The sequence below is a fragment of the Corylus avellana genome, chromosome 6 (assembly GCF_965113065.1).
Source record: "Corylus avellana chromosome 6, dhCorAvel1.hap1.2, whole genome shotgun sequence".
NCBI lineage: Eukaryota > Viridiplantae > Streptophyta > Magnoliopsida > Fagales > Betulaceae > Corylus > Corylus avellana.
Window position 1 is genome coordinate 9,648,406 of NC_142495.1, and position 17,675 is coordinate 9,666,080.

The 17,675-nt window shown below is 34.4% G+C and overlaps 1 protein-coding gene across 1 annotated transcript; it reads right to left on the reverse strand.

Annotated features, from left to right (window-relative positions):
- Positions 1-1,562: 1,562 nt before the first annotated feature.
- On the reverse strand, positions 1,563-7,785 carry LOC132187250 (phospholipid:diacylglycerol acyltransferase 1). The gene is made up of 6 exons (XM_059601496.2): positions 6,885-7,785; positions 5,363-5,585; positions 4,899-5,182; positions 4,133-4,436; positions 2,748-3,007; positions 1,563-2,132 (listed from the first exon to the last, which is right to left on the reverse strand). Exons 1-6 carry the CDS (start codon positions 7,370-7,372, stop codon positions 1,649-1,651), a joined length of 2,043 nt encoding a protein of 680 aa, XP_059457479.1. The 5' UTR covers positions 7,373-7,785; the 3' UTR covers positions 1,563-1,648.
- Between the last annotated feature and the right edge of the window lie 9,890 nt (positions 7,786-17,675).

A 17,675-nucleotide genomic window follows, 5' to 3' on the forward strand; every position in this document is an offset into this window, starting at 1 on the left:
ATTTTTTTAAAAAAAATAGATAGTAAAATAGAGAATCAATTGGAGTGTGTATGAAAAAAAATGAGTAGCTAACGAAAAAAATTGTACTTTTTCAATAGTTATTTTGCTTACTTCTACTAGAGATGCTCTTATAGGATAAGCATTGATAAAAACTGGTCTCTATGATTAAGATTTTGGGTGATTTTTTTTTACTAAGAGCATCTCGAGCAAGAGTTTTCATTTTACTACTCAAAATACAATTTTTTTTATTTTAGCTACTAGTTTTTTACTACACACTTCAACAAGAACATCTATTTTAACTATCTACTCTAATTAAATATTATTTTTCAGTATTATTTTATTAATTTTTTATCATTTCCTCGTCTTTCCCATAAAAAGAGATAAAGAGAGAAAATATTAAAACATAAAAAGAAAGAGAAAATATAATAAAATATTACTTACAAGTTATTACAGTAACTTGTAAATATGAAAGTTTATTGTAGCAGTAGTAGGAAAACCTTCAATTTTACGGTATCTGTTATAACAAGAAAAGTTAACTAAAAAGTTAGTTTAGAAACACTGCTAGAGATGCTCTAAAGACAAGTTAAAATCTTGCTGAGCTTGAGTAATAAACTACAGGGATTGCATCTCAATGGAGGCAAGGCAAAATCCTGTTTATATAGTTACCTTGTTCAACAACCATTATCATTATCTGAAATCTGTGAATTAAACATACTGAAGGAAATACAAGGTTATGACAAAAAAGTATGGTGTATATGTCTCTTTGAAGAAATCTAAGATATTCCGTACGCAATATATTGCACATTGCCAAAGATAAAAGCAATTTAGATGCATGAAAACGATCAAACATTATAAAGGTACCTTGAACCTGCAACTTCTTTCTGCAGAGCATCTAAAATGGCATAAAACTCTTTGTTGCTGTCTCATCTCTGGTTGTACATCTGACCAATTTCGTACCATACCCAAAACATGAATATACCGACATACATACATCATCCATCAGGAAAAGCTACAACTTTTTTACGTTGACGGGTCCATTTAGGATTCGTTTGAGTTTACAATTTAAAAGCACACTTTAAATATTTGATAAAATCGCAGTTTAATCTTGTTTTTACAAATCGTATGTTTTGCTTACAATTTAAAAATACAATTCCAACCAAAAAAAGCTACGACTTTTTGGACGTCAAATGCTCAATTTCGGGTTCGTTTGAGTTTGCAATTTAAAAACACATTTTAACATTTGATAAAATCGCAATTTAGACTTTAAAATTAGAATTTAAACTTTAAAACTAATGTTTTTAAGAATTGCAACCCTCGCTTGCAATATGAAAACACTTTTTTTTTTTTTTTTTCAAATCGTAATCTTTTAAAAACACAATTCCAAACAAAATATTTTTTACGATTTGATTTAAAATCGTACTTTCGCACTCATAGAGCGGGTGGAGTGATCAATTTGGGACATATCTAGTTGTCATTCAATTGGGATTGCAGATATCATAACAAGATATAATGCTCAAGTGGTCACAGAATAGGAAAGACTATTTAGTAAAAATTATATATAAGTCTGAATGCTTTTGAGTAACCTTTTTTTGCCTTCTCAAATAATCATCAAGAAACAGATAATAATAATAGTACACATGAGATGAAATCACAACTGTACATTTATCTTCTCAGACCATTTGAAGATGTCTGTGTAAACCTGATCACCTCCCAAGTCTTCCCCTGTAGCCCCAGCTGCCACCCTAAGAATATCTTCGATTAAAGCAAAATTCCCCATTATATCAACATGAGCACCACTTTGGGTGCCACGGCCCTCTAGCAGACTGGCTGGAGGAGAATGATCATATTCCCTGTTGTATGTTCGGATTCCTGAAGGATTAAATCTTGTTTTCCCACGCCATCCTTTTGCACACATGAAGCCTGCACTTAAAACAGGCACAGTCTCATCCCCCTCGACAGTGTAGACTCCATCCTTCAGACAGCCATCTTCATCTTCACTGTCGGCTGTAGGATCAATCTGAAATGGAATGTAGCATTCAGCAGAAGTAGATTGCTTGTACACATAGCCTCTTTCTGTTGGTATTCCAACTCCATACATTGAAAAGATTTCCATGTCAGGAGCATTTGGCAGTCTGCAAAACCCACAACATTGACCAAACAAAGTAATAGGGTGATCAGCCAGGGGACAATAGACTCCAAAGTATGAATAGTACTATCACAATTGTATGACTACTTCAAAAAATTACGCTAATAGGAAACTGTAAATTTCATTTCTTAATTAATATTCTAACACTCTCCCTCATGTGGGTTCAAACTCTCTTTCAATAAGTAAAGTCCAACACGTAAAACGTTTAATTGAAATGAGAGGTAAATTATAAGTGAATGGTCGAACTCATTATCTTTGCTCTGGTACCATATTAAATTACTATTGATCACAAAAGCTTAAGCAGATAAAAGCCGTCATACAAAGAGAGTGTATTAGAAAATTAACTAAACTATTAAATTAACCATTTTTATCAGTTTAAACTTTTTGGACAATTAATGATTTGATATAGTATCGAAGCAAAGATTTTAAGTTCGAACATTGCCTTCATAATTCACCTCCTATTTCAATTAAATATTCCACTTATGGAGAAGATGCGCAACATTATAATCAGAAATGTATATTCTGAAATTGTTACCAAGAAGGTCAATTCACACAAAAATGATAAGAAAAATTCAAAACATAAGTATACAAAGACTCTCACCTTGTCTCCAAGGGATTTGACCAGTATTTATAATGGTTGTATTTTGGGTCATCCAAATTGTCAGCAATTCCATAAGAAAAATGAGCACTGCCACGTGCCATCATTTTTGGAGCAACAAAATTAAACAGATCTAAAACTGAACTAGCAGTGTAAACTTTATGTTCTGCAACAGCTCTGACACCCTCAATTCCCATGTCATGGTATTCAGTCCACACATCACGACAGGTAGAATTTGCAACATTACGACCCTTAATGGCACCCTGCACGTTAACAAATAACTAAGAACATCAAATGTAAAGATTTGGAATGAAATAATTGAAACAAACAATTGTCGCTTAAAAAGCTGATCAACGTTGAGCAAACCATATGACCAGAAGACATTGTATTTCTGTGCAAAGTAAAGATAAGAATCCACAATTTACTTTTGGTTAGAGAAAATAACATATAGAAAGGAAGAGAAAGGGTTTGTTTGCCAAACTTCTCACAAGCTCTTTTCGCTTCTCAAATGCTAAAAACTCTTTTTAATTATAAGTTAACCAAATGGATTTTTCAAATGTAGTCCCCACTATTAACACACTTTTCAAAACAAACCACAAAACTTTTTTTTAAGAAAACAAAATACTTCTCAAAAAAATAATTATCATGAACGACTGACAGCATCGCAGTTGCTGCCATAAACTTTCGATAAACTTCTCAAAACTTTACCAAACCAATCCAAAAATATTTTTCCTTTGTGCAATGCGGCGAAACAAAGCCAAAGTACACTTTGTCCTCTCTTTGCCCCAACTCTTTACAATCTCACTTATTTCAAAGTGAAAATTTTGGTGAACCTTAGTAAAACTTTAAAGATGCTAGCCCCACTTTCAATGAGCTCCTCTTCACTCTGATTATCAACTTCAGTAATACCTCAGTTGATAATTATCACTCCACTATATTATTTAACCAACGGTGTGTTAATATATATATATGTATATGCATATATGAATAACATTTTCCTAGGTTTCCTTTCCTTCCTCTCCTCATTTGCAAACCAAATGAAAAAGGAAGAGAAAACCTTACCTCCTTTTCTATTTCCCTAGTAAAGAATAAAACAAGCTAGAAACTTCAATATTAGGGCACAAAGAAGTACGGGTCGGCTTCAAAAACTTGTGGTTTGAAAACAAAGACAGACACGGATCCATATGTACATGCAGACGAAAACCATTAGCTCCATAAACTTCTTCTCCATCCTAATTTAGTAGTACCTTCTAGCTCAATATCTCATCACTTATTATCAATTTTGAGGCCCCTTAGCGGAGACTCTTTTGAGATTTTCAAAATCCAGGTTTTAAAACCTGCAGTATGTCTACATCTAGAAAATGAATTTTGGGAATACGTATCCTTACCCGAAAGTCAGTCCTCTCAATATCAGACGACTCTGCTTCTGCCACTTCTTTACCAAATGATATAATCCTCCCATATTTAACATTTCTTGATTGTGAAGCCAGATTTTCTGTCACATTTTGTCTTCGCCTTCTCATGCTAGGAACACAACCTTCCTCTGGTGACCAATCAAGATCACCCCATATGGTGTCCCCACCTTTGGGTATCATTGACATGGTTGAATCCCACGTGCGGCTCATCTTCATCACATATTGCAACGTTTGGAGCCGAAATAGATCATTATCCAAGAAACCTGGTGCAATAGCCCTGCATTTTTTAAGATATAGGGAGATAAATTTTTATTTTTAAATTAAAAACAAAAAGGAAATAAATGAGAAGTAACCAATAAATAAATAAATTGGAAAAGTAATCCCAGTAGATCCACCATCATTGATATACTTGAAAAATAATTACCAAGAGAAAAGGAATGAATTCTCATAAGAATATACCTACTATAAGAGAGAAAGAATATTTAAATGAAGTATATAAAGATTGAGAGAGTTGAATGGTGTTTTTGAAAAGTGGTTAGTCGAATTTTTTTAACTATAATTGAGCTAAGTTTGGCTAGTTTATTAGGCATGCTCTAAGCAAGCAAATTGATTTACATCAGGCATACAAATTCCCCACCCACTATTCAAACTATAACACCATCAACCTAAATTCAAATCAACAAGCAAAAGTCATTTCCACGTTATTATTCACTATTAAGCATAAAAACTAATAAAAAACCTGGCAACTGCAACATCCTTGGCTTCAGCAGAGAAAAGTCCTGCAACAGCTTTTGGAACACCCAAAAATGGTCCACCGATATTCATCACCGCCTTTATATGCTTAGAACACCAATCTGGTCCTCCCCCTCCGCCCATTGGAGCTGGTGCCTCAACCCACTTCATAAAATGCAGAAAATACAATACACCCATTGAATGAGGAACTATAACTGCCTTTTTGCCACCACTTGTAGCAACCATCAGCTCTATCTTACTTTTTATCTGGCTTAATGTTTGATCCCGTACCTGATAAATTGAGTTTAACAAAATGACAAAATCAGTGCATAGAATATTCAAATGAAAACAGAGGTGCAAGCTCAGAAAACAAGAAAAAAAAAAAAAAAAAAAAAAAAAAAAAAAAAAAACAGAGGCGCATAATCAACGAAATTCCACAGTAATGTATTAGGAGAGAAGTCGCAACAATACCTCAGTATTCTGAAATGAGATTCTCCAATCATATGAAGCCATATACATGTTTTTCTCCTCATAACCGATGCTAGCCAAGTTAGCAATTAGAACTGCCCATACAAAATAGCCTGGAGCAAAATAATCAGCAGCCACAAGTCCAGCTACTGCTCGGACCCTTATACCAGGAGGATCCATTCCAGTTTCATTATCCAGACACATATGCTCTACCCAGCATAAAGGTCTGAAAAATGTCCAAAAGAACAATGGGAATTCATTGGCCAATTACTTAAAAAAACTCATGGAAGTTCAGAAGTTGAATGCAAAACAAACTCTGAAGAAATCAGGCAATGATATCTGGTGGGAGCTAGCAGGGCCCATACTTCCGTAGTCCCATTTTCATTCTAAAAGTAACTAAAGCTGGAAGTGTTCTAATCCAACCCACTCCAATCTAAACAAGTTTGCCTCTGGAAGACTATTAAACAATCTGAGATTTTAGTTTACTTTTTGTTCTAAATTCTCAGAAACAAACTTACAACATTGTGAATTTCACCCAAATAAATCATGCCTACATAGGAAGTGATATTAATGTTCTACATGATTTCAGTTTTAAGCATCCCCAAGTACTCACATGGGCACAAAATTTTTCCAATATAATCTAATCGAGAAACAAGCTCTCAATCGAAGTTGGTGAGAAAAAGTTATGTATGTTTGTTAATGTGTTGAGAGGGTGATTTTTATAAACATAAAACAAAGTGTTCTTTTTGCCTTTTTAATAGTTAATTGAAGTAAAAGCATCTCAGCCGGCAATCTTCCAATGTCTTATGGGTGGTTAATTAACAAAGACATCAACCACCAGTCCTAGACAACACTACCAAACCAGGCAAATTGCCAATAATCAACCATTTTTTTTCTTCTAAGCAGTAAAAATCAACCAGTTGTTTTGATTCACTGGCTCCCAAAAGGAAACCAAACCGAATTCGAGTCTCAACTCTAGCAATAATCTACTAAATAAAGAATGAATGGAAGAAAATAAGCATAAACAATCACAACCTCCTACACTATCCATTATCAAAGCAATTTCACACATTTCTTTTTGCATTCTAGCGTTCATTTCGCTTACATTTCCGCCGAGTTGGCATGTTTCTTCTACCATTGACGTTTCTTGTCATTTTTAATTAATGGTAAATAGAACATGCCCACTCAATGAAAATCTACAAAAAATAAAAATAAAACACTAAAATACAAAAAAACATATCTCTTTGCCAGAGGGAAAGTCTCTTAACGCCCAACCACTTGTACTAACAGCAATTAGTCACTCACTGCCAAAGATGTAAACCAGTTGACTTCCATATATAATCTTAATACTTAATCAACCACTTGAGAATAAAATGGAGTACGGCTCCTGAATTATTGAATAATTTTTTAATAAATACATCCAAAATAACACCACGACACAAAAATAATTAAAAACTCATCCACATTTGTCTCAAAAAAAAAAAAAAAAAAAACCTCACAAATTTTACTTGACCCAGAAATGTACCTTTTATACACTTCGCCGAACGTACCGCCCCAGAGGCGCTTCCGGAAAAGTCCGTCGGCGCACTGGTGCCCCTCCCACAACTCGAGCCCGCCGGTGACGATCCCAGGAACGAACACCACCGGATGCTTAACCCGCAGCCCCTCTTTCCTCAGCTTCACGCCCGGCGGGTCCGGCAGCGGCCCCGTTATCGCCTCCGTCACGTACTGCGGGAACGAGGACGGCATGACCTTGTACAGAAATAGCAACACCCACCAAATCGTGCAAATGCAGCCGATCAACCAACAGCAGCTGTCCACGCACGACCACTTGTTCCTCTTCGCCTCGACCTGCTTGGCCTTCGCTACGGCACTCTTCTTCTTCTTGTTCTTGTGCTTCCTGTTATCGTTTTCCGCTTCTCCTTCTTCTTCGGATTTTTCGTTTCGGTTATCGGAATCGGGACCCGAATTCTTGTCGGTTTCGGCGGGGTTTCTTCGCCGAGTGAGAGGCATTGCAGTGATTGACTTCAGCTTTTTGAATCTGAAGTTAGTGAAGTACTTGGTTTACTCTGTTTTACGGGGAAACTTTCAGTTTTTCCTATAGGCCAATTGGATAGCTAATTATTGAGAGTGAAAATTTTCAAACAATTTCTATTTCCAAAAGCAAATTACAGAGTAAAACGAGGAAATTGCTTTTCCGGATCTAAAAAAAAAAAAAGAAGTTTATTGATTATTCCTAAACTGGAAATTTTTTTCTATAAAGAGAAACAGAGCAATAGGCTAGAGGTAACTGACGATACAAGAAAGCGCTACGATAAGCTTTAAAGAAAGTAGTTATTCTTGGAGATAAATGGAATCGTAATAAACCACAGAGAGAATACTTTCGCTTTTGGAGGAGTTTTCCAGAGAAACAAACAGAAGCTCAATGGGCAGTGTTGGCAATTTGGTAGCCGTTGATTAGTTAGTTGGCGAGTGTGAATGGAAGTTTGGTGGGTCCCGTTTCGAGATAATGCTTATGGTTGGGATTGGAGGGATCATTCCAGCGTGGAAATGGGATGGGCGGGGCCGGTTTATAGGAAGGAATATGGATGACCCGTGTTTGTTGGGAATTTATGGAGGATCACCGCATCTCTACTACTAGTATACTTGGTAGATAAGGTAATGAATGAACAATGCTACTAGTCTTCTTTTTATTTTTCTTATTTAAAAAAAAAATAATAATTTTTAAAATTGTTATTGAACTAAATTTTAATTATGATATATTACAAATTTAATAATAATTTTAAAAGGCATGTCAATTTAAAATGACACAAAAAAAAAAACTTATAGCATTATTTTAAGAAGAAAAGAGACGAGCTCATTTACGGTTGTCATTGGCTTAAGAATATCTAAGGTTTACAAATTGCCACATCATCAAGTAGCTAGTTAACGGCATCTCAAATGAAAGAAAACGTTAAATGTCAAATCCCTTCTCCCATCCAAACCCAAATCCCTCTCTTTTAAAAATGAGTTGCAAAGCAGCTCGCACTCTAAGGCTATCCCACTCAGATCCCTCGCTTGTTGAAGCTTCTACTGCTCTTCTTGGTATCCAGCTTGCCCTCTCTCATGGTTGCTACTCTGTCTTGATTGAAGGTGATTCCCTTCTCACCATTTTGGCTTTCAATCAAGGTCATATCTTCACCGATTGATTGCGTGCTCTTATCATCAAAGATTGTCACTTCTAGCTCTCCTCGTTTTTCTTTTGGACAACTTCAAAGGTTTTTAGATGTGCCAATTTTCAAGCACACTCAGTTGTTAAATAGGGCGCTTCTCACTCGGTGTTTAGAAACATTCCCGACAATTCTCATTTTTTTTCTTCTCTTAGGATTAAGAGTGGCAATGACCCACCTTTGTAATGAAATAAAATAAATAAAAAACCGAGTTGTAGAGACTTGTGCGAGAGTTTTCATATCCTTTTTTTAAGCCTACAAGTTAGGCTCTTCATATTTTAACTTTTGTAGTTCACGGGCCATTCTAATTTTCTCCTCATTGATGCATTTCAGAAACTTCGATTTTCTATGTTTTTCTACTTTTGGGTGAGTGGAATGATTTGCAATTATGGAAGTACTATTGTTGTTTATTTACATTCACATAAATTGAAAAAGTATAAACCGTTTAATGACAAAAAATTTGGCATTTTGTACATCTATGTTGTTATTCTTGTGTGATTACTTTCTCAATTTTTTAAAGACAGTATTTTTTTATTTTTTTGTTAGAAATAGTTCACTTCTCATATATATCAAAAACAAGCTGAGGCAATTTGCTCCGCTTGAACAATATCACAAATACAATCGGGTATTTCATTTCTCCATACACAATCTATGACAATTTTTGTAGCTAATTTAGCTAGGCTATGAGTAGCACCATTTATGTTCCGGCGTAAACGGTGCTACTCATTCAATCCGTTCATGTTTATTTGAAATTGGTCTTGGGCCTAACTCAACTCAAAAGCTAGCTCAAAAGGTGATGCTTTCTCTCACACTTATAAACAGACCACCAACCCCTTCCACAACCGATGTGAGATAACCCCAACAATCTCCCCCTCACATATTGGGCCCTAGGTCGGAGCAACGACAACCCGTTTCTCCTGTGGACTGTTGGGCCAAGACGTGTCGGTAAACTTGGGCTCTGATACAAGTGTTGGGTGGTCTTGAGCCTATCTCAACCCCAAATGCTAGCTCAAGAGTTAAGGTTTTCTCTCACCTTATAAATTGCCCATCTCCTTAATACCCAAGCAATGTGGGACTTCCAACATGCTCCCTCACGTGTAGCAGAAGGACATCCAAGCCAACACGTGCCACAATGGGTGACGGTAGGCCACAGCCAATGCGGGAGGACATCCAAACCAACACGTGTAACAATGGGAGACAGTGGGCCACAGCCAATTAAACCTGGGACTGATTAAATTTACTTCTTTCTATCATCTTAAGCTTTTGGGATAACTGGTGATTTAACATGGTATCAGAGCCAAAGGTTCTGGGATCGAATCTTGACTTCTTCAATTCACCCCCCATTTAAATTAAATATTCCACGTGTTGGACATCACCTATTAAAAGGGAGTTTGAGTTCACACGTGAGGGGGAGTGTTAAACTAATGGTTAAGTGATTAAATTTACATCTTCCTATCGGCTTAAGCTTTTAACAATGTTCATTCAATCCGTCTTCTTAAAGTAACGCCTTGAAGTTCATTGTTTATTTTGTATTAATATTAATGTTGCAATTATTTTTTTTCTATTTTTAACATTACAATTGTTATTGGTATTTATTATTATTATTATTTTCTAATTAAAAGGGGGAGAAAGGGTATTGTTATTGGTACTTATAGCCATTGTTGTTGATTATGTTCTTAGTATTTATTACCGATAAAGTTGTCACTATTTCTATTAATAAAGTTATCATTATTATTAGGGAAATCACATATAAAATCCTTAGATCAACGCGCTTTTATTAAAAACTCACTGGGTATTTTTTTTTTTTTGAAATTTAGTCCCTGGGTAACTCGAAACTACTAGAAACTCCCTACCGTCAATTTTTGTTAACTGCCGTTAGTCCACTCAAAACTTCCCGTTTTATTTAATTAAAATATTAATTTTTTATTAATTTGCCACCCCTGGCCACCCTTCAATTTTTTTTTTTAGATATAATTTTTTAAATTAAATTAATAAAAAAATAAATATTTTAATCAGATAAAACGGGGAGTTTTGAGTGGACAAACAGCAGTTAACAAAAATTAACGGTAGGGAGTTTTCTAGTAGTTTCGAGTTACCCAGGGACTAAATTTCAAAAAAAAAAATACTCAGTGAGTTTTTAATAAAAGCGCGTTGACCTAAGTATTTTATATATAATTTCCCTTATTATTATTGATAAAGTTGTTATTATCCTTACTAATAAAACACATCATTGTTATTATTGATGAACATGTCATTGTCACCATTATTACTATTGCTAAACATGCCATTATTATTACTATTGAGCTCACCATTACTATTATTATTATTATTATTATTATTATTATTTTGACATATCTACAAAAAATGAGAAATGAGGATTCGAATTAGTGACCTCCGTTTCATAAGGCGTAATCTCCAGCCGATTGAGTTACCCCTTGGGGACCATTACTATTATTATTAGTTTGCTAGACTTGTCATTTCCATTACCATTGAACCCGTCAATATTATTATTTTGAACATGTCATCAATAATATTGATGAAGGCGTCAATACGATTATTGCTAAAATTGTCACTATTGTCAAGGCTAAACAATTACTATTATTGTTCTCAAGGGATAGCTCAATCAGCTGGAGATCACGCCTCATGAAGTTTACTAGCACCACTTTCTCGAAAATCTCGAACGATCTGATGAAGCTAGGGCTCAACTTGCCATTTTCCTGAACCTCACAACACCCTTCATTGGTACTATTTTAGGTTCCGTTTGTTTCGACGAAAAATATTTTCATTAGAAAATATTTTTAGCATAAAACAATTTTTGGTATTTGGCACTTACATAAAATCACAAATATATATTTATATTTTCATTTACTCATATTAAACTTAAATTACGATAATGTATCAGTGAGGTCCCAATGAGGTCCTAACTAATCATGTCTCAATCGAGTCCCGACGGTGTCTCTGTGAAATTCGGGCTATGGTCCGGCCAGTTCTCGGTGAGTCTCAATTGGGTTCTTGCGGGATCCCTGACCAAGTCTCAGCGGAGTGTTGGCAATGTCTGGGCAATGTCCCGATAGTGGCCAGGTTGGTCCCGAAGTGGTCTCGATCAGGTCCCAGCGGAATCACAATGATGGCTTGGTGAAGTCTTGACATGGTCCTAACGACGTTCCAACTAGGTTCATTAATTTGAGAATAAGAAGTTCAAATTCGAAAAATGGTTTATGGTTTTAAAAAATAAAAACCATTTTATGAACATTAAATAAGCCTTTTTCGGTCAAACCGAAAATATTTTTCGTTGACTATTATTTTTTTGTCTCACCAAAGACCAAAAAATAAGGGAAATATTTTTCAAAAATTATTTTACGCTGAAACAAATATGGCCTTCAAAATACCTTGCTTAGTGTTTTGTTGTTTGAAAAATATTTGGTGTGGTAGCTTTATTTTTGCATTTAAAAAGATGAAATACTTTCCAAACAAGTTATGAAATAGCTTTGTGCTAAATCCTTCACGTCAACCTTGTGATCCAATAGGGTTGATAATTTTTGACATAATCCACGAACCCGACACGAAGTTAACAAATTTTGGGTTTGACCTAAACGGGTTTGGGTCATAATCGGGTCACCTGTTTATGGCCCGGTTAGTTTTAAGGTTTGGCGGGTCAACCTAGCGGGTTAAGCAAGTGACCCGCCAAACCCGTTAAAAAATAAAATAAAATTAAAAAACCCTAAACTAATGTGTACCTTGCTTTCTTTCTCCCTCTCACTCTCAGACGCCTCTCTCTCTCTCTCTCTCTCTCTCCACCGCAGCTCGCCTCCCTCTCTCGCGTCGCTGCCGCTCACCTCCCTCTCTCGCGTCACTGCCGCTCGCCTCCCTCTCTTGCATTGCCGCCGCTTGCCAACCTCGCCTCTCTGTCTGTCTGTCTGTCTCTCCACTGCCGATCGCCTCCCTCTCTCACAGCGCCGCCATTTGCCAGCCTCGCCTCTCACTCTCTCTCTCACGCCGCCGCCGCATCCCTCTCCCAGCTAGCGTCTCTTTCTCCCTCTCCCTCTCACTCCGTCGACTTGCTTCAAGGTCGACCTCTATGGAGTATGGAATGGGTATCCGATACATCTTCTCGAATCTTTGCATTTCAGGGAGGTAGGGACCAAGATCTGATTTTGTTTGATATCTCACTCTTTCTCTGATCCCTCTCTCTTGCTCTGATTTTCTCTTCGGGTTGACATGTTAACCTGCTAATTTTGTCATGTCGTGTCCGGATTGGAGATTTAAATCCGTTTAGTTAAACGGGTCGTGCCTGGGTAGATGCTAATCGGGGCGGATCAGTACGGGTCGTAAACAGGTTGACCCGTCAACCCGTTTTGCGAACCTTAGATCCAAGCCCATTTTCTTACAATTTTATTTATTTATTTATTTTTTTGTAACAAACCCATTTTCTTACATTTAAGTCTTTGAATTGAATTTCCGCGGGGAGCATCATAAGGGGTCATAGAAATTAAAGGGTACCCCTGTCGCTTGCGTGATAGTGATCGGTTTCTACCTGTACGAACGACGATGTTTGCTTCAACGTTGGTAAGTATTTGTGTCTCGTGCAATATGCGAAGAAAAAACTTTGGGATTTAGTAGCAAGATTCCACGTAGAAGTATATTTCCAAGTATCCATCAATTCATATTCACATGGCATCTTTCACGATAGAGAATAATTTCTATGACTATAAGGGCTTGGTACAAGTTAAGACTTTTGTGCAGACTTAATAAATCAGCGTGAAATACCTTAAACAAAAACTCTATATTTTATTTTCATATTTTTCATATGGGTTAAAACTTAAAAGTGAAAAACCTAAAAAGTTTATTTCTCACTTTTTCTATTCATCTACCCAAACTTGCCGCCAGCCACAACACTCCTCCATGCTAGTACTCTCTCTCTGAAACCAATCCACTTAATCCCGATCTTTTAAAGGTAAGAAGTGTCAAGGATTTTGTACTCGTAATAGACCTCTTTCTCATTCAACACAAATTCATACTTCAATAGTGGATCCGATCTTAATCCATGACCCGCAAGATGAATGTCATTCCATGATGTTGCTCTAGCCTTTATTATAGATCAAATCTTAAAGCACAGTTTTTTTTTTTGTTTTTTTGCCAATATGCTTTGCCCTCGATGATAGAGAGAGATTACTGGCGTGGAGGAGCATCGTGGCGGTGTCGTGGTTGTCCGACGTCGTGGCCGGAGTCGTCTGAGCTGACCAGCAGAGGTGGCGGCGACAAGTTTGGGTAGATGAATAGGAAAAGTGAAAAATAGGTCTTTTACTTTTAATCACTATTAGAAATATGAAACTAAAATTTAGTATTTTTGTTTATTTTGTTTAAGCTGTTCCACGCTAATTTGTTAAGTCCTCATTGGAATGCACAAATGTCTTGATTTGTACAAGGACCTTATAAAAATTATGCTCCTTGCAATAAGGACCAAATCAATCAGTCAATTTCTATAGTCCTCACATCAATCAGTCAACATGGTATGGATTAAATTAACGTCATTTTCTTTTTATAGGTATGGATTATAAGCTTTACTATATAAATTCTACTGTGTTAAAAAACATGTTGTTTATTTTGCTTATCAATAGCGTTACAAATTTAATTATATCCCTGCACCAGTTTTACTAGCTTTGTGCCATAGAAATTGAAGTTAGACACACCCAGATAGGTGTCAAATAATCCCCTCTTTCTCCTCAATCAGCAACCCATTTTAAAGTAAGCTAAGGATGTTTGACATTGCCATTTTAAACCAAATCGCAAAATATATATTGTTTTAAGATTGTGTTTTTAAAAAATTACGATTTAAAAACATAAAAAATATGTTTTCAAATCGCATGCAATGTGATACTTTTTGGAAAACACACAATTTTAAATAATAAACTGTGATTTTGTCAAACGCTCAACTGCGTTTTAAAAAAGTTATATTTTCAAATCACACATTTAAAATCATTATTTTAAAATCGTGTTTTTTAAAATTGCGAGCCCAAACAGACTCTAAAGTTCAATTGTTTAGAGTAAGAGTAGGACTTAATTTCATGAATTATGATCCTAAATGAACCAAAAAATATCCAGTTAATTATATTTGAGCTATTATTTTAAAATATCCAGTTAAGGTTTAATTTTTTGTCATTTTTTCGTGTTTTTTCTATTTGAACTATTCATTTTTAAAAAACTTTCTACTTTTATTTCTTAAGTATTTATTCATTTTTTTTATATTGAGAAGAAAGAGAATGATAGATTTCTTTTTTTAAACATTTGGTGTGTGTTTGCCTGTTTGGTGAGTACTGTAATGGTTTACTAATTTATTTGGAAAGTTTCTAATAAATCATAGAGTCAATTCGTGAAAACAAAAAACTCTTTTAACTTTTTATTTTATGAATTTTTACTCCATGTTTTGAGTCAATTGAAAAGATGTCTTAAGTCATTCCGTTACATTTTCTTCAAAATGTTCAGTCTCAAAACTCACTGATTTGTCACGTCAGCTTTTTTTCCAACTCACTTTAACATATTAATTTTTATTAATTTAATTTTACAATTAAATCTATAAAAAAATAAATTAATTAATTAAAGGGTGGCCAGCGGTGGGGTTGCCACCCCCAGCCCAAACCCACGATGGGGTGGCCACCCCAGCCAGCCCTTCAATTTTTATTTTTTTTTAATGTTTTAGATTTAATTTTAAATTTAAATTAATAAAAAATTAATATTGTAAAATGATATGAAAAAAAAAGCAGACGTGGCAAAACAGTGAGTTTTGAAATTGATGACGGACGTTAGACATTTTGAAGAAAATGTAACAGAATGACTTATGACATCTTTTCGATTGATTCGAGAAGTAAAAATAAAACTAAAAAGTTAAAAAAATTAATGCAGCTTTTTGTTTTCACGCGTTGACTCAAATATTTATTAGAAACTTTCCATTTTTTTAAAAAAAATTATTAAAGTAGCTAGTCGAATGTGAACGATTTTTCCTCTAAATTTGCTTATGGACCTGCAGACAAAATAACCTTTAATTACTCAAGTATAAATGCTCAGGGTCAAAACAAAATTTGGCTATTTCTTAGCCAAGTGACAAATTAAGGATAGAGTTATCCTCTAAACTGAGTTGGAGAAACTTCCTCAAATTCAATCTATAAAAATGATATGTGTAATTTAAACATGTAAGAGATGCACATATTTTTTTAATAGCATTGACAAAGTCGAAATAAATAATAGAGAAAAATCCATATATTCCTCTCAAATTACCACTCAATAGACAATGTCCATCTAAACTTTCAATTGCGACAATGTCCCCCAAACTACCAAAACTTGTCAATGTTCTCTCAAATGACGAAACTACCCTTAGTAAAATAAAAATAAAAATAAATACTATAACTTCTAGAAAAAAAACCTAATACTAAAAAAAAAAATTATAAATCCAAAGGGTGGCAAATTTAAGATTAAAAAATGAAAAATTTTGTTTTTTTGTTTTTTAACTTTTTAAAATAAAAATTTATGTTTTAAAAAAATTCATGATTTTCGTTTAAGAAAATAAAAATTTTAAAACAATTTTTTTTTTAAAATGTTTCTTTTAAATAAAAATTTCCGTTTTAAAAAAATCGTTTTTAAAAAAATTCTTTTTTTTTTTAAAAAAAAAAATCATTATTTTTAAATTAAAATTTTCATTTTTTTAAAATAAAAATTTATTTTTTATTTATTTTTTGAATTTATAAGGGTATTTTTGTCTTATTGAGAAATATATATATATGGGCATTTTTATTTTTTTGCTAACATTAGTGGGGACATTAACAATGTTTTGGTAGTTTGGAGAGGACATCGTCACAATTAAAAGTTTGGGGGGACATTTTCAATTAGGTGGTAGTTTGAGAGGATATATAGATTTTACCCTAAACAATATTAAAAACTCATGTGCATCTCATATGTTATTAAAAAAATGACAAAGTGAATTTCCTTCAACCTAGTCTATAAAATTGACATTTGTCATTTTGTTTAAGGAAAATTATATGTAAACTCCTTAAATCAACGCGCTTTTATTAAAAATTCCCTGGGTATTTTTTTTTTCGGAAATTTAGTTATTGGGTCATTCGAAACTACTAGAAAACTCCATACCGTCAATTTTTGTTAACTGTCGTTAGTCCACTCAAAACTCTCTATTTTATCTGATTAAAATATTAATTTTTTATTAATTTAATTTAAAAAATTAAATCTAAAAAAAAATAATAATAATAAAATTGAAGGGTGGCCAGGGGTGGCGGTGCCACCCCTGGCCACCCCCCTAACCCCTATGGGGTGGCCGCAAGCCACCCTAGGGGTGGCTTGCGGCCACCCCCAGGTGGTTTGGGGTGGCCTCCTCCACCCATGGGGTGGCTCGAGCCACCCCTCCATTTTTTTTAAATATTTTTTTAAGATTTAATTTTTTAAATTAAATTAATATTTTAATGAGTTAAAACGGAGAGTTTTGAGTAGCACTAACGACTGTTAAAATTTTTTGACGGTAGGGAGTTTATTATAGTTTCGATTGACTCAGGGAGTCAATTTCCGAAAAAAAAAATACCTAAGGAGTTTTTAATAAAAGCGCGTTGACCTAAGGAGTTTATATATAATTTTCATTTTTTTAATAACATATGAGATACCCATGAGTTTTTAATAAAATTTATTCCAACTTTGTCCTTGCTATTAAAAAAACATGTGCATCTCACATGTTCATAGGACACATGTCACATTTATAGATTAGGTTGAAAGAAATTTTTCCGACCCAGTTTAAAGAAAACTTTGTCCTTAAAAAAATAGACATATAATTTTTATAAACTGGGTTAAAAAAAGTTTTTCAACTCAATTTAGAGGAAAACTTTGTCCACAAATTAACCACTTGCTTCCAGGTTTTGAGCAAATCACTACTATTAAGAAATGAAGACCAAAACTTTTTTTTTTCCCTTTCAATCGGTATAAAATATTTGGAGTGTTTTTTTTTATTATTATTATTTTGGAAAATTATATTTAGCCCGTATGTTTTTATCTTATTTGAATTTAGTTCTTGGGTTTCTAATTTCAAAATGTGGTTCTTAAGTTTTGCCCCGATT